Source organism: Leuresthes tenuis, unplaced genomic scaffold, assembly GCF_036924035.1.
Source record: "Leuresthes tenuis unplaced genomic scaffold, fLeuTen1.0.hap1 SCAF_9, whole genome shotgun sequence".
Taxonomy (NCBI): domain Eukaryota; kingdom Metazoa; phylum Chordata; class Actinopteri; order Atheriniformes; family Atherinopsidae; genus Leuresthes; species Leuresthes tenuis.
Genome location: NW_027325363.1, coordinates 33,555,041 through 33,576,091, shown reverse-complemented (window position 1 = coordinate 33,576,091; position 21,051 = coordinate 33,555,041). Strand labels below are relative to the sequence as shown.

The window sequence follows — 21,051 nt, the reverse complement described above, 5'->3', positions numbered from 1 at the left end:
TCCACCCCAACTGAGTGAAAAGCTGATTTGAAGAATTCATTCCACCAAGTGGTCTGCCAAACTTTCAAAAATCTATAGCCTTCAACCACTGTCAAGAAAATATGTGAATGATCTACTGAATTGTCCTAAAAGAAGATTAGTTAGGGAAAAAAGGGGTGGAAGTGAGGTGCTTGTAACCTCTCCTTCCGAGCTAGCTCTGGATCAGACTGTTGAAGTGTTCTTGGACCAGAAGAGACAGAGCTGCACTACACTACTCTGCACATGATTAGCATTTAATCTTTTTCTAAAAATGTTAACTTTAAAAAATTGTCAGTTTATTACACGTCAATTGTATCATTATTCATTATCATATCACAAATAGGACATCTGTTAATTTCCCCACATGTCAAGGTTAAATGTTGTGTATTGTTTAGTGTTTTGTGACGTTCCTTCCGTCGATCGGTCAGTGTTCTGAGTGATCTTTGGTTGTTTACTGTTATTGTCTATTGTTAATTTTTTTAATTTTGAAAATGCTTTTTGTTTCATTATTTGGTGCATTCTTCTTTCATTTGATGTTGCAGTGTAGTTTTCCAACTAAGCTGTCCTTTGTCATTGGCAAAAGTCAACAATTTGTAGTGGGACCTTCTGGAGTTCAAAGAAACTCCACTTTTTTTTTTTGGAAGTTCAGAAGATGGTCACCACCTGGGGGATGGGGCCATTGGAGAATTTTCCCATCAATAAAGTTATGAGTTACAAACAGAAGCGCCAGACAGGTTTTTCGCTCCTTTATGCTGCAAACTGTGGGTTAACGAGATGGTAATATTTTTTTTTTCATTTTTTTTTTTAAGTTTAAGTAATGTTTTATTTTGTTTTATTTATATTTAATTATTTAAAGTTGTTAGTGGTTTTTTTGTTGTTTTTTAATACTTGGTTAAAATTTTCCTTTTTTTTTTTTTTTTTTAGCTTTTTTAGTTAGCTTTTAAATCACTGATTAGTGATTTCAGGGGGATAAGTTGACATAATTTAGGGTCAGAATGTTCTCTGCCAAGGTGATGATGAAGATAGTGTGACAATCTCAGACACAGTGGTGACAGACAGCGATTGTGTTTTGGCCAAGTACGCACAAAATGTTATCAGGAAGTATAAGAGGATTTCACAAGCTGGTGTCGTGGGGACTTCTGTGTGTGCTGCCATGTAATATGTTTCTACGTTGTTCTGTTAATAAAGTCACCATAAGAAGCTGCAAAGGTGAGTCTGACTACTCTGTTATTCTGCCCAGCTGATCATGTGTTTCAATGACTCCCTGCTGCTGCAGTCTTCGTCTCTCACACTGCAGACTGCCATGCTTTCTGTATGACTGACAGATGTGGAAAGTGTGGTAAAATGCCAACTGATGCAAATAACATCTGCTGCCAGAATAAAGGAAAGGAAATACTGCACAGACTTCCCTATTGTTAAGCTCATTTTTTGCTTTTTTTTGGTAGAAAATTTGTGAAGTGTGTGGGGGTTGGTAAATACAAACTATGGCTGCTTATGTGTGTTTTTGAGCAGTTGTAGAAGAAACGAATGGTTACTGCATTAAGTTTCTGCATGAACAAATGTATCAGCACAAAGTACTGTTACTTTGTGCTTCCTTTTTACTTTAATAATATATGTATTAATAATAATACATTACATGCCTAAAGACAACATAACACAGACATTACTGCTTGAGGTTAAGACTCTTAGTGTTGGAACGCACTCAACGTTTAGCTTGACTCTCCATGCAAAGTCAAAATGGTAACAGGCCTTGCTCTTTAAACTGTCTTCCATGAAATGCAGTGAACAAATCCATCCATTTGCGTGACTTTGTTGCTGTTTAGGAAAAATAAACTGAACCACTGATCCAAGGTCACTGGGCTTTTAGGGAAGCCGAAGAGGGTCAACTCGCTCTCACAATCAAAAACGTATATTTTTCAGGAGACCTCTCCGATAAAATAAGTGCCGTGCTCTGAGAAGTAGTGCTGGGTCACTCATTCCTTTCAGTACAAAAAATTCCGCCAGTAAAATAATTTACATGCTGTAGATCACACTTCAAGGAGGATTTCACCAAACAAGGAAATCCTGAAACCAAGAGGCGATAGTGGCCAGGTTGCTGAGGAAAAAGTCTTTTCATTTCAGTTTTATTTATATAGCGCCAAATTACAACAAATGTCATCTCAAGGCACTTAAATAATATAGTGCAATTCAAGCCAATTGGAGTTCAATTCATTGAAAGCATAATCCAATTAAATTCAATTAATTAATTTCAAAATAATCCAATTCATTCATATAGAGCCAATTCAAAAACAATATCCTAGCTAAGGAAACCAACAGATTGCACCAAAACTTGTCTTCAGTCCAATCTCCCGTCCTGAGCGTGCCTGAGGCGACTGTGGAAAGGAACGACTCCCTTTTAGCAGGAAGAAACCTCTGACAGAACGAGAGGGAGGAAAGGAAAAGAAGAAAGGAACAAAAAGAAAAGGAAGGGTGGAAAACTCTTGCATGCAAGAGTTTGAGAGTACTGGATAAAACATGAACCTTCTGCATAAAAATACCAAATCATGCATTTTCCTATTTTCTTAAGCTTTTGGTGACATTTACAGTAGTAATATATTGTTTTAAAAATATAGAGTAACCAGATATGCCAAGGACCCTTTACAGATTTTTAAGAATCTTTTTTTCTTTTTTTAAATACTATTAGGTGCAGCTGTGTAGACAGTCAATGATGCTGTGTAGAATGTATGAGTTTACCTCAATGGAAATGGAAACAACAATTATTGTGGTACAACTGAAAGTTATTAGATCTTACAAACTGTTGTGGAGATTTAATGTGAGACCACTGAAAAGGGAAGCTTGAAGTCAAACACTGGGTGGGCTTGAAAAATCAAATGTAAAATGCTGCAAGCCCAAACCAAGGTACAAGGTATGCCAAAATACTACCTTGCCTGCTATGGCTTGTTGTTGGAGCTGAAATGTGCCTTCATTAGTTCTTAATCTTGGAGAGAATTTAGGTTTCTCTTTCAGAAACTACTTTAAATGTCCGTCCTGTTTATCAACTGAGAAAGCTGAAGAAAGAAACCACTTCCAATCTATACTCACCAGTGTAAACATCCCAGATCTTGATGCGACCATTGTTGAGGCCTGTTGCCAGCAGCAGCTGGTCCTGGCCAAACTTAAAGCGGTGCCACCCAATGTTGACACAACGGCTCTGTTTTTCTGGCACAGAGGAACCAAAAGCTAATCCCCAGACAATGTCACCACAGTCTATGGTGTGTTCATGGGGATCGCCAACCACTGAGACTGCATGACCTCCGTCACTGTTCTGATGGGACAAATACCGGGTGCTTGATGCATTGGTGCCCTCTCCACCATGGCCCACTGAACTGAGCAAAAGAGAAAGACAAAGTGAAGCTAAAGTTAAAACCACAACACAGTGATTCAAGACTGCACATGTATGAGAAGAAAGGTTAAGAAAAATCAAGTATCTAGCTTTGCTGTAGCAAACTTGCCTAAACTCCTTTCATACCTTTATGTCTTCGACTGCTCAAGTAACTTAGCTAATCATTAAGCCCAAGAACTGATGGTGGTGCGAAGGTCTATTGTATTTGTAGCGTTCATTAGGTCTGAGCACTGAAGGTGGTGCAAAGTCCTATTGAAATGTAAATATCTATTTTTAGGCCCAAGCACCAAAGGCTGAAGTCTGTTAAAATGTAACTGTTTGTTATGCCTGAGTACTGTAGGCGGTGCAAAGGCCTCTTATATTTGTAGTGTTTAGTCTTATTCCACTTCTTGCTCTTTGGCCAAATGAAACATTTTTTCAGCTTGACCATGCTCAAAATGTCAGGAAATTTTGCAGATGTACCCAAGGAAATGCAGTGCGCCACCTATTGTGGCAGCCCCAAGACTGTAGCTAATAGAAATTTATCAATCTTTGCACACACACAGAACATGCCAGACCTTTTGGGTCAAAGATTCCATTTTGGTGTTTTACAGATGTTACATATCAACAAATTCTTACAGATTTCTTTAAATTTCTCTCAAAATGGGTCATTATAGTTTTATGGCATATGTGATTAAAAGTTATTGAAAGCTTTGGTTTGGTGGCAGCCCCTTAAATATGAACGTTAATGTTATAATTCTGTTATTCACTTATGTTAAACAGGAAGTTGCTATATCTGCCACATAATACAAGCTGCACAAAACTTAACACATATGACCATAATACTCTTCGGAAAAGATCCACATGAGAATATTGTGTGTAAGTCAAACCCCCGCCCACTAGCAACAGGATGCCACATTTCGCAATTTAAACCATTCCACTGACCTTGTTCATAACCTATTTCACCTATTTCAAGTGTGGTCAAAACTTAATTTACAAAACTGTGACTTTTTGTCCGTAGTGGTATGGTGAATTTCAATATCATGCCGTCACACCGAAAGTCATCATAAATCACTCATACATTATCCAAATGGCATGAAAGTGGAGGGTTTAATCACTGTTCCACTGTGAATAGATATATTTGTGCCTACATAGTGTCATTATCATAGCCCCACACACTGAAAATAGGAGGGGAAATGTGTCATACTTTAACATATACTTCTGAACTATTTACTCATCACACTGAAGGTTAAATCAGAATATCAGTAAGTCTTTCACAATGCTACTTGATTGAAATTGTGCATTTTAACCAAAATCTGCTTTAACCATGGCAAATTTTGACACACTATATTGCCAAAAGTATCTGCTCATCTGCCTTTACACACAGAACTTAAGTGACATCCCATTCTTAATCCATAGGGTTTAATATGCCCACCCTTTGCAGCTATAACAGCTTCAACTCTTCTGAGCAAACTTTCCACAAAGTTTAGGAGTGTGTTTATGGGAGTTTTGGCCATTCTTCCAGAAGCACATTTGTGAGGTCAGACACTGATGTTGGACAGAAGGCCTAAGAAAAAGGTCTGCTCTCATTCACCTCAAAGGTGTTCTATCGGGTTGAGGTCAGGACTCTGTGCAGGACAATCAAGTTCTTCCACACCAAACTGGCTCATCCATGTCTTTATGGACTTTGCTTTGTGAACTGGTGCGCAGTCATGTCGGAACAGGAAGGGGCCATCCCCAAACTGTTTCCACAAAGTTGGGAGCATGAAATTGTCCAAAATCTCCTGGTATGCTGAAGCATTCAGAGTTCCTTTCAGAGGAACCAAGGGGCCAAGCCCAGCTCCTGAAAAACAACCCCACACTATAATCCCCCCTCCACCAAACTTTACACTTGGCACAATGCAGTCAGACAAGTATCGTTCTCGGCAACCGCCAAACCCAGACTCCTCCATCAGATTGCCAGATGGAGAAGCGTGATTGGTCACTCCAGAGAACGTGTCTCCACTGCTCTAGAGTCCAGTGGTGACGTGCTTTACACCACTGCATCCGATGCTTTGCATTGCACTTGGTGATGTATGGCTTGGATTATGCACCTCAGCATCTGCTGACCGTGCTCTGTGATGACTTTATATTTTTTACTTGAATTTTTACAAACTACTTCTGTTTTTGTCAAATCACCCTGAAACTTAATCAGTATAAGAAAAAGGCCATCAAAAGTTACTGAGAACTTTACCTCCACATTCAACCTCAATTAATGCGAATAATTAACATTGGGGAGACACCTCCCTCGACACAATGTCATTATTCCAGTGGCTTCCTGTCAAATGTGATTTGCCATTAAACGGGAAATTGCTGTTACTTAGTACAGCATGCCCTACACGCTGATATTTTGCATGGTTGAAAACCAGCTTGAACACCTGGCATGTTGGTATCCACCCACAGTCACAGCATCATCTGAAGGGTCCTTCGAGAGGCATCCCCAAGTAGCCTGGGCCTGAACTTGCAGCCTTAATAACTTTTCTGATTCTTCCTGTAAATGAAATGCCTTTTTTGATGGAATATATGTGGTCATGAAATTTCACGAACTAAAGGCAATACGATAATTTATATAGTATATTTAGGTGGTCTTGTGCACGGGCAGGGCAATTTGGCCCAACAGTGCCACCTATTGTTGGTTCCCCAAAACTGAAAAAAAATTCATTAAAGAAATCTATTCAATTTGGCACACGGATAGAACATGTGAAGCCCCAAAATAAATTTACAACTATAAATTAATAAAGTCTAAACCCAACAGGAAATTGGCCATTTTGATTGGAAACCTCCATTTTAGCGACAATCCATTTTAACAAACTCTCCTACACATTTTATCATATGGCTCACAAATCTTGTTAGTACTGTCATAAGCAGTCATCATGTGTGATTAAAAGTGATCAAAAGCTTGCGTTTTTGACAATGGGTGTGGCCATCACCTGATGTTACAAGCCATATGTCTTGACACTGAGTAAGACTGATCACTCAGGTTGTTTCAGGCCTGGCAAGATTCTGAAAGTAAGTAAACTACAAGAAGTTCTTTCAACAATTAAAAGTTCTGTCAACTGCTATATGATGTACTCAACTGAGCAGATAATTCAATGCATAATAAACGGCCTATAAAAGTTTTATATTTTATGAAATACTGTTACATGTAAAAAAATACATACTTTGTTCATCTCTTTTCTGAGTATTAAAATCAATAGTCTAACATTAATACAAATTTAAGCTCCTGGTATTCTGAGGGAATTTAAAGATCATTTAAATAATTTCAACAGTTCCTAGTATTTCATACAAAACAGAAGACACTAGCTACGTAAATATAACCTCATTTTAAAAAAAGACCCCAATAAATTATAAGTGTTTTTGCATTATCCATCTTGCACAATATCAAAATATCACCTACACATTAGTATCTGTCCGGATAATGGAAACAAAACAGTTTTGTTGGTATTCTTAGGGCTTTTCTACATCAAGCTGACAAACGTCCGTATGAAACGTCTGTTATGTATATCTGTCTTTTTTCAGTGTGTAACGCACCATTAGCGCTACTGGACCCTCCTGAGTGAAAGATCTGTCCAATAGCTGCCCAGTGTATTGAATGAACTCTGTAGTAAGTTAAAGACTTTAAGAGTTATTTTCTCATTGATTAAGATTTAATGCTTGAAAAAAGCAAATATGTGCAAAACAATACAAAAGAGTTAATTGGAAATGCTGGTTTGAGTCTAAACACCTTAAAACAGTCTATAACTACGATAGAATTATTTCAGATGATAAAAACTTAATTAGAAAATTACCTTTAACAATTTTTTTTTTTTTACCTAACTGAATAATTTATAGATTCCTTCTCCATTCTGCACTGCAATGTTGTGTCTTCTTCTAATTGCCTATATTGTATGTCGGAGATGGCAGTTGGAGGTTTACTTTGCAAGGTTCAAGAAATTTTGCTGGCCAAGAAATTAAATTTTAGTTTCATCTGACCAAAGGGGCCTTTTCCATATGTTTGGTGAAACTCCCAAATGCATTTTAGTTAACTTTCCTTGAAATAATGTTTTTTTTCTACCCACGCCACTGTATGGTGAACAGCTTTTATTTGTCTTGTGGACAGACACACTCATCTCCATTGTGGACCTTTCCATCTTCTTCAGGGTTACCTTTGGTCTCTTTGTTACCTCTCTGACTAATTCCCTCCTTCGGCGGTCTGTGAATTTACGAAGATTGTCAAGGAAAACATCAACTCCCTTCTCTAACATTTTCAGGGAGACTGGAGACATGGGTTTCCAATGGGCAATGCTTCAGATCTTGATTGCTGTGGCAGCTGTATGGAGAAGTGCCAGTAAGGTAGCTGGGGCTTGTTGTGGAAGCAATGCCGAAACCTGAGGCAAACCTGAGCTCCTGCAGAGCTTTGTTAACTTGTGGGACCCCAGCGGATGCTGAAAGGTAAAAGTTAAAAAAGTTGGAGTGAGGAGAAGGGTATGGAACTTTGATGATATGATTTTAGGTCAGCTTCAAAGAGATTATGACAGAATCGTAGATGCCGCAGGCGGGGCAAGTACTGCATCGCTAACGGTGTTAAAAGTTACGCGTGACTGGTAACAATAACTGAGAACACAGTCTAGCAGTGAAAGTAATGATTTGACCATCTTCTAAACCTACATTATACGACTTGTGTGGTGGAAGCAGGTGTCGAGAAGTTTGTGGGGAGGATTAGACTATTACCAGCATTGAGGTCACTTAGGACGTTAAACAACATTGTAACAGCAGAGGCCAAGGGATGGATCAGATTTGATTTGAATTTTTAAAAATCTTTAAGACCCTGGATGTTCCCGGGCTGGATTGGGGGACTTTGTTAGCAATAATGAAGGCGCTGCTCCAGTCCACGGTGGTGAAGAAGGAGCTGAGGTGAGCTAGAAGGCCTCTTCCTTGATTTATCGGACCATCTTCGTACCAATCCTCACCTATAGTCACAAGATCTGGGTAGTGACCAAAAGAATAAGGTTACGGATGCAAGCAAGTTTGCAAATGAGTTTCCATAAGAGGGTGGCACGGCTCAGCCTTAAAGATAGAGTGAGAAGCTCAACCATTTGGAGGGAGCTTGTAGTAGAGCTGCTCATCTGCATCTAAATGAGTCAGTTGAGGTGGTTCAGGGATATGATTAGGAGGTCTCCTAGTCACCGTCCCCTTTGAGTTTTTTTTGGGCATGTCCAGTGAGGAAGTCTTGGGGCAGACACAGAACAAGCTGGATGTATTACATCCCATCTGGCCAGTGAACGCCTTGGGATCCCCCAGGAGGAGCCAGAGAGTGTCGCTGGGGAGAGGGATGTCTGGGTTTCACTTCTGGACCTGTTGCCTCTGCAACCCGCCTTCAGAAAAGCCACAGATGGAATATTCAAGGGTATATACACAAATACAACACTTTTACACAAGTAAAATATAAAACCCCTATTCCAAAATTTCCAAAAAACACTTAAAAAAAAACCAAAACAGTAGCTTATATTTTATAGCAGCAATGCCTGCAACACAGAAACCTGGTAAATTAAGAGGTGCTAAAAAGAGAGTTTAAATGGCAACATGTCAGCATCATAACCGAGGACAAATAGAGCACCTTAAGGAGGCAGAAGGTCTCAAATACAAATGGATAGAGGTTGAACAATTGTGGAATAATTCTTAAAATATTTTTCCCTCAACATAAAATTGTGAAGACTTTGAATGTTCAATCATATCCCATAAAAAGCTTCCAAGAATCTTGTGACTCTGTGTGCAAGGCACATGGCCGCGGTCAAATCAATATTGGATGCCCGCAATCTTTTAGACCTTAGGCCAAATATATATGGGTTTAGCAACATTTCTAGATTAATTTTCTATAAGCAAAGTTTGCCATGCCATCCAAAAATGCATGTTAAAGCACAATTATGCAAAGCCATTTAGGAACATGATTCCAAAATGTTTGCCATTTTCTCTAGACCATAGCTGACTTGGAAAAGTAGAAAACTGTTCTGTGGTTGGATGAATCAAAATCTATAATTCCTTTTTTAGAAATCACAGATGCCGAGCCCTAAGGACTAAAGAGGGTAGGGACTAGCTTTTTACCAATGCTCAGTTCAAAAGCCTGTATCTCTGGTGGTTTAGAGGTGCATTGGTGCCTAGGGGACTGGCAGTCAACTAGGGCTGAGAAATTTTATCGACACTTTTAGCGATATATATCGATATTTTGTTTCCCCATAAAGTATCGCTTTTTCAGTCGCAAGTATCGATACTTTTTAAAAAAAAAATTTAAGCAAACTTTATTGAAAAGTCAGATGTTACAGTTAGTGATCTAATGTTGATCTTTGTTGTTTGCAGGATAGGAGAGGAACCCAAACAGTACGTTTACATATGTAAGAGAGAAACCAGATAAAAATTCTGGGAAATGAATGTACAGACATCTTGCCAGAAAACATATGAAAAAGGACAGGAACAGAACAAATAACAAAGATTTTCGTGATTGTGAATTGAGCAGTCCATGTCCTTTTTGTATCTACGTAGAAATTACTTACAGGGATAAACCTATATATCATTTTAAAAGACACTTCTTTAATATTATTTATTAATCAGATATTTAGAGGGAAGGCATGGTTTATCATCACTGCTCAGAGAAGTGCACTTCTCCCAGAGCACGTCGATCAGATTCTATTCCTGAACAAAAATCTGAAGAGGATGTAGATCATTTAGTCTGCAATTATGTGGAGAGGAGAGTTTCTGTTTAGTGTTCACTTGTAAGTCAGGGCCCACAGGGCTTAAACTACTCTGTTAAGATGGGCACATTTTAAGTTAAATTGTTCTTAGTGACTTGAATTATTGGCTGTTTTGGAGAAGCCATGGTACTATGTTTACTTTCCTGGTGGCTAGACTGGCTACCTCATATGTTCAGTGTCAAGCTAAAAAAGCTGTCGAAGAATCTGTTCAGAACAGGCCACTTGCTGCACTTTTAAACTCTCCATTGTTCATTGTAATACTGCACTTTATTTACTTTTCAAAGGCTTGTAAGCTAGTTTGCGCTGTTTCAATAAATGAAACTAATCTTCTCACCACATCTTTGATTAATTTTGTTCAGCATTTGCAACCTGTAGACTCTCTCTGTCCTGTCAGAGCCATATATTGTGCAATTGATGCTTTCAGTTTTCAGCTCAATTAATTCAATCCAAGTCAATGGAACACTCACAAGATTTCACAGACAGACAGACACTGTTATAGGAGAACAGACAAAAATCATTAATTGGGTCAAGCCAAAATATGCTAAAACGGATCAACAACCAGCCCTAAAAAACAGCAAAAAGGTAAACGGACCGTACTGAAAATCAACTAATGCATGTTGAAATAACCTATATGTCCCAATCAACTCAAAGATAAATGAACTAAAAGTAAAAACATCCTGTCACCATAACCTCAAATTTAAAACTCCACCACATTGATAGACCATAGAATGCCGAGCTACTGCCAAAAGCACAATGTTCACTTCTATTCTTTATTCATGATTCGGTGTGCATGTGGGACTAATGACTGTTAAATAAATGCTCAATAAAAATAATAGCATTAAGGCTTGACATCAGACATCAACGGGTAAAAATAGTAATTTTTTTTAAAAAGAAAACAGCTGTAAGTGTGAAACAGAATTTTCATTTAAAGCGACTGATTAGAAAGGAAAAGGCTAGTGTAACACTAGTCCCATTATCAATGATCCTGGTATGAGAACGCATTGATTGGGATGTATAAACGGAATGTGCTTGGATTCATGCATGCGCACACATTGATACATCCGGATATTTTTGTACTTGTAGGGCATTTTGGTTTGAGAGTACGTCATGTTTCAGTAGGAAATCCACGCAAGTCTTTGTATATGAGGCCCCAGGAGCCACTCTATTGTGAACTAATATTAGTTTTACTGTTAACTTTGGAGATGAGCCCTGTCTCGTATTTAAGACATTTTATGAAATTTCACGATAATTTTAGACATTTTAAGGCCTTAAATTCAAATGATTGGATTTTATACGTTTTAAGACTTTTTAATACCCCGTGGATATCCTGATCATACATTAGAAAAGAGATAAGATGGTAGGAAAATGTCAAAGATTTTGTTGGGCTTGCAACATCCCTAAAGTTAGCATACATGTCCAAAGCAATTATTTGTTGAAAAAGAAAAAAAGAATGCTCCCCTAGCACCCTTTCCAGTCAAGTATCTTACCAAGTTTGCTATCCCATTTTAAAAAGCAATCAGTCACATATATATAAATATTACTATATTATAGCTTAAACTATTACAACATTTACAACTATCAAAAGCCTCCATTACATTCATATAATTCAAAACATGGAGCAGGTTCTTCTTTACCCTCCCCTCAAACACGTGTTTAGTTTTTATGGCAATCATGCCGAATCACACGACAGAAACAAGCATCCTGAAATAAAAAAACAAGCCCAAAAAAAAGACAACTGTGTTCCTCAAAAGTCAAGTAAAAAGGTGCTTAGAATAAACAGACCTGTGTGTCAAAAGATAATGTGAAAGATCCAGTTGGACATTCTGATAAAGGTGTGTACATGTCTATACAATGGGTGAGATGAGCATACGCCACACAGCTTAATCCATTTATTGCTGCCCAAATATGACCTTATTTTTTAAGTCAAATGATATGGCCTTATTTGGGTTAAGACAATTTAGTAACTGCTCTTTACAAAGCAGTGTCTTATTCAGACTATGGTCCAAACTGGGTTAATATTGAAGTATTGCTGTGCATGTAAATGTAGCCAATGATGGCAGCTACTTCAAAATATTGGTAATAGCTTTTACATTATATATATCATACTTACAAGCCCTTCAGGCATTTTGTCCATGGAATGAGCCTGACAATGCAATGCCCCTGAGACCAAGCGAAGTAGGAACCATTGGGTGCAAAGGCTAATGTCCAAGCCTCCCGGCCAGACTTCTGGTCAAAAGGTGCAACAGGTACAAGGAGTTCACCAATGAACTTAGCCTTACCTGGGAAAACAACAAGTTGCTTTAAAATCAGTTTTATACATACAGTTTTGAAACCATTATCACAACAGTCTGTATATATATAAATAACTTAGCATTATTTTTATTGTTCTAAGAGCTTAAATTGTGCCATTTTCTGACTCTTTTGAGATTTGTCTTAACTTTACAGCTGTGCAACGGGACAACATCAGAAAACCCATCAAGGTTTTTTTTCTTTTGTGGTTGTATGTGTTTTTTTTAACATACTTACCAAAGAACTCAAAACAACAGGAGGGAAAAAATGAGTGTTTGTGTTGTGAGTGAGGCACAGTTAAGGCCAGTCTGTCTCACAGTCATAACAACACAGGTAGGAACTACCAAAAAAGCGCAGCTCCACATCTACCATGTCAGTCTAAGCAGCTTCTAGTCCTTTTGCTTACTTTTCACTTTGAGCAATCGATTTTTCAAAGAAATGAGAATTCAGACAAGAGGTCAACCGGTATGAGTTTTTCAATGGCCAATGCTAATCCTCAGTAATCTTGCTTTACGACAATTTTATATATGAACTTAAATTCTAGTATTGTGACAACCCTATTGTCTGGACAGGGCAACTGCTAAAATGACCCTTTTTAACTAGCACTTAGTTCTCAACCATCTGAAAAGACTAACTCAAGCATACAATGAAACAAGGCTACTCTCACAGGAATTAATGAACTTCCAACTAACTCTCCTACAAACACAAACTCAAGTGGAAATGAGGCATATGGGTACAAAAGGGGTTATTCAAGTATTCCACACAGAGGACATGTATGATGATGCAACTGAAAAATAAAATGAACAATAAACTAAATAATACATTTTAAAGTCACTTTTAATCAGTTTAACTAAAACTGATCTGTAAATTTGCATAATTAACATCAATGGCTCTATGCTCAGATTAATTTTTCGATACACAAACTGTAGGATCAGCATATAAAATCATATCTTATTCCACATGTATTCCTCATCACCAAAACACTAAGAAAACAAAAGCAAAAAAGGTTTCAAGATTAAAACACGTTTATCATCAGTAAACTGTAACTTATCAAATCTATTTTATAGGACTATATCATAAAGACACTGCTACATGTATTTGAAAGTATTACAATTCGTTTACTTAAATACATTGGTCAAAAGCAGTGGCAAGGTCCACATTTTCTTTTCCTATCGCCGTCTCTTGGTTTTTACTTTTTTTATGAAATACAAAAACAGGCAACAACGGGAGTAGGAAGTGGTTGCGGAGAGCATTCCTAACAGGACGGCACTCCCGTCCCAGCATGCAACACGGTGTGACGTAGCTTCACGTTCTCCATTATACAATAAATTAAAATGATTGTACAGTATAATTATTTAAGATTTTGCGTGTACGTATATCAGTGTGGAGTAACATTATTATACAGTTATAGGGATGGGGGTGGGGGTTCGACCAAGAAAGCATAGCAGAGGCTAATAACGCTCCAAATTTCGACACCAGCTGTAACTCTTTCGTAGGCTACAGACCACACCAAACAAACAACATACCAAATGTTCGACGTACATTGAATTAAATTATTCAGAAAACAGCAGCTTTATCGCTACGTTTGACCACCAAAATTCTAGGGTTTGCACTACCAGTGGCTCTGAAAATCCGTCTTATTGACACTGAAACCGGAAACGGCTTAGAATTATCATCAAATGTGCTTCGTAAAATCAGCTTCAGCTATAAAAAAATGCAAGTACTTACCTAAATCATTTTCATTTACCGAATCTGGGAAGCTTGCCATCTAAATAAGGGCACAGACTGAAGGAAAAAGCAGAGCACAGACTCTAAATTGAGAATCGACTGTTGAGAGACTAGACAGCGCCAGGTCAAATGTCTACAGAAGTTAGTTGAATCCCTCCACGTAGTATCTCTGGCGGAAAAATACGGTCGTCGAAGATTAAATAGTCCTCTTGCTCAACAGAATTTAATTTTCCCTTAAATATGCAACTGATATGTGCGCGTACGCTCCGAGATTATAACTGTCTAAAGATCGTAATGTCTGACTGGTAACCCCCAAATACGACCGTTGACGGTACGATGGCTGCTCTGCAGAATGTGCTAACCTCCTTCAAATCACAGGGCTGATCGCAGGAGGGTTTTCAATTTACGTCAGCAAAGTTGCTGCGAAGCTCGTTCACCTCCCTGTGCTCTCATTGTTGTGTGAATGCTCAGTCAGCAATCACACAGTTGTTTACATTTTTTTCTCTTTCGTTATTATATCTTTTCCCTGTACGTTTTTGATCACCGTTGATCACAGCTATTGCTGGAAATCCCTGTCGTGTTTTTTGGCATTTGTAACTTTGATAATTTTTAAGCTATTCAGTTTTGATTTAGAAAAAAATAAATTGATATTAAAAGGAGACGTTTTTGTAAAATCACAGGTTCCGTTTTATGTAATTTATTGCCCTTTCTAGAATTTGTAAGTGGTTTATATGGGCGATGGTTAAAGTGGCATCACACATCATGTGACATATTTTTTACTTTTAAAAACCAGCTTCATTTAGCTTTTTTAATCCCACAGTTGTTACTCTTCAAATACCTCAAAATGTAAACCAGTTGTGCTCTTTGTCACAATGTGACCATCAAAGCATTGTGACTTACAGAATTGAGATAGAGAGATACAGAGACAACTAGATATATAGATACTTCCATTTTATTAATATAGAGCCAAATTACAACAAATGTCATCTCAAGGCACTTAAATTGTATAGTCCAATTCAAGCCAATTGGAGTTCAATTCATTGTAATTGTAATCATAATCCAATCAAATCAAATTAATTATTTTATTCATTCATACAGAGCCAATTCCAAAACAATTGCCTAGCTAACAAAACCAACAGATTGCACCGAAATTTTTCTTCAGTCTAATCTCCGTTCAAACTTGTGAATTACACTCATGGGAAATTCCAGCAGTATCCATAAAACCTACTAACTTACTAATAAATTTACAGTAAAACAAAATAGGATTTAAAGTCCAATGCAGAATGGAATATATAGATTAAGGTGAACAATGAGGAATGTTGGTGTTATCTCCTCTATTTCTTTATTTGTGAGTCTGTACCATCTCCACACAGTCACCGTTGATGGTCATTCGCTCTGGGTGAAGCCTGGGCCTCCTAAAATCCACCACCATCTCCTCGGCCTTGAGATGCAGTTAGTTGGAGTTGCACTTTGCAACAAAGTCCTGAATCAGTTTCCTGTACTCCTCCTCCTGTCCACTTCTGACCGCCCCCCACATCTGATCTACCTACATGGGCTACACACACACACACACGCACACACGCACACAAACCCACAAATGTATAAACCTGATTTTATCAACTTCTGATCTATCTACATGGGACTACCCACACAATCAAACACACTACAAAGCATTGGGCTTTTGCTTTGCATTAGGCGTACCGACAAAAGCTACACATTTGTAAACATGCTAATTTCACACTTTTGATATTGCTTTCCCCCAATTGGGGAAAATAACAATAAACAAAAATAAGTTTCCAGCATCGTTGGGACATTTCACTCTGAGACAGCACGATGGCAAGGACCTACACTGTATCACAGACTCTTTTTTTTTTTGAAAATCTGTTTATTAAACATTTTTGTTAAACACATACAAATCACAGATTGGGTAAATGTACTGATTGAAAAACTCCCCATTCCCTCCCTCACCATCCCATATTCCCAAATCCTCTAAAGAGAAACAAAATATAAAAAAAAAGGTATTGTAATTGAAAGAAACAGAGCAAAGTAAAATAAAATAAAATAACAGTGATGAAAAAATGAATAAATAAATTTTAAAAAGTCACCATGGTTGTAAAAGCCACCAAATTGTACATATTTAATGGCCACTCGCAGTCCTCAGGTCTTACACCAAATAAAGCTGTCAAGAGATGTGGATCACTGACCATATTGAAAACGTCACTCAATGAGTTAATTATTGCCAACCAGAATGTGCGGGACATGCCCAAAACATATGCCTTAAGGTTGCTGGTGCATGTTTGTACTGGTCACAAATAAATCTTAGCCAGGTTTGCTTTGGTTAAATGAACACGGTGGACAATTTTAAATTGTATAAGGCCGTATCTGTTATATGAGGAAGATGAGTGTACTCGCTCCAAAACTGACTTCCACAGATCGTCAGAGAGGGGTGTGGTAAGATCTTCCTCCCAGAGAGTCCTAACATTGGCAGTGGGCTGGGGATATATGTTGTTTAATGTGTCATAGATTATATGAATCTTTGGGCCAAGCAGCAAGACGAGTAATAGAGGATAGAGGGAGAGCAGGTACTATAAAAGGAAGAGACTATGCCAGAACTGTATACGTTTTAAAAGTCAGATGTATAATGCATGATAATTGAAGTATTGTGTAAGATTATAATAGATATGTGTTCAAAAGCTGGTTTTCCTTAACAAGAGTGAACAGATTAGGCACTATCATCAACATGATAGTGTAATAGGGCTTGGGTATCTATTTTAAATACTGAAGGAAATATGAAGCATTTGTATATATTATCCCTCTGTACCCGGACAGTTCATTCCTTTTTATTTCTAATCCATGACTTGATGAAATTCATTCTCCAGTTTTACAGTGCAACTCATTTGCAAATCATTTCGGATGAGGGTGATGTTCTCTGATAACAAACAAAACAAATAAACCTAAAAGTCATTATGATGTTGTTTTTGTTCCTTTAAGACTCTGAAAATGGCCAGATTTAAATAACGGAATGAAAAAAATTTCCAGGGGAGCATGCCCCTGAATCCGCCCAGAAGTTCTGAATCATGACCTAGTATTTTTTGGGCCCTGCGTACAACCCTGCTTTCGAACAAAAAACCTTTATCTGAAAATACCGTAAGTGATGTGACTGGGGTAGGCCAAATTTCCCTGCCAGTTGAGCAAATGATGCAAATATTCCCTCAATATACAGATCTTTAACAACGTGTATTCCATTCACATGCCATCCATGCAAATACAGATCGAACCGGGCTGGTTTAAAGAGAGGGTTTGACACAATCAGTGCCATTTAGGAGGCTTTTTGCAGGCCGAATTACTTCCTGAACTGCGACCAGATTTTAAGTGTATGACTAATGATCGGATTGATGTATGAAGTACGAATTGCCAGAGGTAATGGGGAAGTAACCAAAGAGTGGAAAGGAAGACCATGGACCTCTATCTTTAGCCATTCAGGTGCATGCTCAAGAGGATCGCTTTGGACATGTATGATAACTTTATGGATGTTGCAAGCCCAATAATAATAAAGGAGGTTGGGCATGGACATCCCTCCCGATGTTTTGGGTCTTTGTAAAAAGGCTTTCCTAGTCCGAGGCTAGCTGCCATCCCAGATGAAATGAGAAAATGTTGTATCGAGATAACTAAATTTCTTTTTGGAAATGAATACAAGGATATTCTGAAAAAGATATATGTTATATATTTTTTTATATTATATATAAATTTGGGAATTATATTCATTTTGATCAAGTTAATGCACCCAGCCAGTGATTATGATAGCGTGCGCCAACGCGCCAAATCTTGTTTGCATTTGTCAATTAAAGGAGAGAAATTAAGTTTGTATAATAGCTGAAAAGAGTGAGGGACAAAAATCCCCAGATATTTGAAGTGGGACATCATACTCTTGAAGGGGAACATAGAGGCAGGAATATTAAGAGCAGTGGGGTTCAAAGGGAAAACTTTGCTTTTTTGCATATTGACCTTATAGCTGGAGAGCTTCCCAAACTCTTCCAGCCTAGATAGAATGAATGGAAGGGACATTGCAGGGTTGGTAACATATAGAAGAAGGTTGTCCGCATACAATGACACCTTGTGCACTCTGTCACCTCGGATTATCCCCTTAAAAGAGCAACACTGTCTTAAGGAAACTAAGGTATAAGGGGTATCCCTGTCTCGTTCCCCGGTACAAGGGGAAGTAGCTCGATTGTACCTCATTAGTTTGAACCGAGGCTAGGGGCCACTGTAAAGTAATTTGACCCAAGAGACAAAAACAGGTCCAAAGCCAAATCTCGAAAGGGTTTCAAAAAGGAAGTCCTATTCCACCCGATCAAAAGCCTTTTCAGCATCCAAGGCTACAATAATTTTAGGTGAACAAGACTCTGACTGGGTGTACATTGTGTCAAGGAGCCTACGGGTGTTTGAGATGAGGGCTGGGAGAATCCTCTCAAGGCACCTGGCTATGCACTTCGCTAGAATTTTGCAATCCACATTAAGTTGACTAATTAGGCGATAGGACTCACAGCGGAGGGGGTCTTTGTCTTTTTGGGGGATTAGACATATTGAAGCTTGCCTCAATGTTTGTGGCAGCTGGCTGTGTAAGAGGGCCTTGTTGTACATATTCAAAAGTAGTGGGGAAAGCTCACTGGAGAACCTTTTGAAAAATTCCACCAGGAACCCATCGGGCCCAGGTGATTTCCCAGACTGCATGCAGTTAATGGCTTTCTGAATTTCCTGAGCTGTCAATGAGTTATCGAGAGTAGACCTCCAAGTATCATTCAATCTAAGTAGATTCAGTTGCTGATAGAAGGACTCTGCTTCCCCAGGGCCTGTACTGCACTCGGATGCATATAATTTGCCATAGTATTCAGCAAATACGTCATTCATCTGTTTGTGGTCAGAAACCGTGGAGCAGTGAAGTGAAGCAGTGAACCGTGAAGAAGTCTGTATTTGCATTATTTGACGAGACGCATATGACTGTCGTGCCTGGTGAGCCAGAAGTCTGCCCACTTTGTCCCCAAACTCATACACAGTATGTCTGGCCTCAAGAAGCAAGTGCTCAGCCTTAGCAGTTAACACAAGATCAAATTCGGTCTAGAGACGAATCCGCTTTTGCTGGAGTTCGAGAGTAGGTGAAGTTGCATACTGTGCATTTAGCTGGGCTATATTGTCCCTGAGTTGCTTTCAGTTAGAAATGTTTTATCTTTTACTGTGCAAGGTGAAACTAATAATTTTACCACGCAGGAAGGCTATCAGAGTTTCCCAAAGAGTGCAGTGACAGATATCTGGTGTAGCATTTGTTTCGATAAAGAACTTCTGCTGTGTGCTCACAAATTTAACAAACTTAGAGTCTGAGAGTAATAGAGGGTTCAGGGGCCATACTCTGCATGCAACAGGCTGCTCAGGGAAAGTGGGGCATGATCAAAGATGACAATACTGTGATATGTGATGTGATCATTAGTAGGATTAAGTGTCGAGCAGAAAGTAATCAATTCGAGAGTAGGTACTATGAACTGGCGAGAAGAAAGAAAACACTCTACCAGTTAGGATCTTAAATCTCCATGGTTCGAACAACCCATATTGTTCTATGTAATTGTGTTTTTGTTTTGGCTATAGGTTTTTCATGTTAGGTCTCCATTAAGTCATTAGTTTTACCATTGTTTTTCCCCAATCATTCTTGTCCCGTCATTGGGTTCATCCACGTCACCTGTTTTGTTCTCAGCTGCACTCCATCACCAATTACCTCCCCACAGTATTTAGTTTCCAGGTTCCCTCACATTAAATGGCAATCCTGAGCTGTTTCCCCACCCTACCTTATTTTGTTCTTCCGCCCGCCCTCGAATACACAAACGAGAACAAGTGAGACAGACAGGGACAAGTCCAATGTCATCGACAGTCCGACACACGGTATATAGAAAGTGGTAACCTTAGAATAGTTTTCAAGCACACAAAAAGAGTGAAATTAAACAGGTCCCCGTCTTAAACTCCGTTGTAATGTCACACCAATTTGATACAGAGTAAACTGTCACAGTTTATGTTTTAATAGTCTTGTTTTCAGTTTCTTATGTTTTCTTTCTCATGATTTCAGGTTCCAGGTCATGCTTTCCCCCTGTCACGTTAGGTTCACTCATTGTCACCTGTTTTTATGGCACACATTCTTCCACCTCTTGGAGTTTTACGACATGAGATGAGACTGTGGACTGAAGTGTGGCAACCGTGCAGCGGAACTCTGACAGGATTTCAACTTTCATATTGTCAAGCAACCCCTTCAAATCTTCACGGATGAGTTAAAGGTTAGTGCTGCTGTTAGTCGTAGCCTCTGCAGCTTTACTGGAGTGGCTATTGCTTGCTGCAGTCTTGCTCGAGGGGGTTGCTCGTGCCAGGTTTTCCACTCATTAAGTTCTGCTATTTTCCAGGTTTTGGGACAAAGCTCGGATAACTCGATGATTTGAGAATAAAAAAAAATTTCGAAATAGGTGAGTCTTCGCTCACACTATGACACCGGAAACTCCCCTATATCATAGACTCTTGACCTAAGTTTTAGCCCTGTGGAGGAGAAGAGAGATGAGGAAGAACTTGCAGAAGAACAGGAAGAAGTCTCAGAGGAAGAGAACATGACTGAAAATGCTGAACATTTTGTTCCAACTGAAGAGGAATCAAGTCATGAAGAGGAGCCTGCTGAAATTGAAGATATTTTTTTTTCCTTTGTCCTGTCCAGCATTATGACAGCAGAACTGTAATCTTAATACCATTTCATACCAAACACATTTGCCAAGGGAAGCTTTATGAATGTAAATCTCCCCTTGATTCCCAAGTACTGCTTTCTTGTACAGGAATTTTATAACTATGTGGAGGAAAAATATGGAGAAT

At 38.6% G+C, this 21,051-nt stretch overlaps 1 protein-coding gene across 1 annotated transcript in view; it reads right to left on the bottom strand.

The window, feature by feature from the left end:
* The window catches only part of wsb1 (WD repeat and SOCS box containing 1), a 43,058-nt gene extending 28,525 nt beyond the window's left edge, over nt 1-14,533 (bottom strand). The window contains exons 1-3 of the mRNA XM_072393149.1: nt 14,161-14,533; nt 12,254-12,422; nt 3,100-3,383 (exon numbers count right to left, since the gene is read on the bottom strand). Of these exons, the coding sequence (XP_072249250.1) occupies nt 3,100-3,383; nt 12,254-12,422; nt 14,161-14,200 (493 nt within the window). The 5' untranslated portion in view covers nt 14,201-14,533. The remainder of the gene's footprint in view (nt 1-3,099; nt 3,384-12,253; nt 12,423-14,160) is intronic.
* Between the last annotated feature and the right edge of the window lie 6,518 nt (nt 14,534-21,051).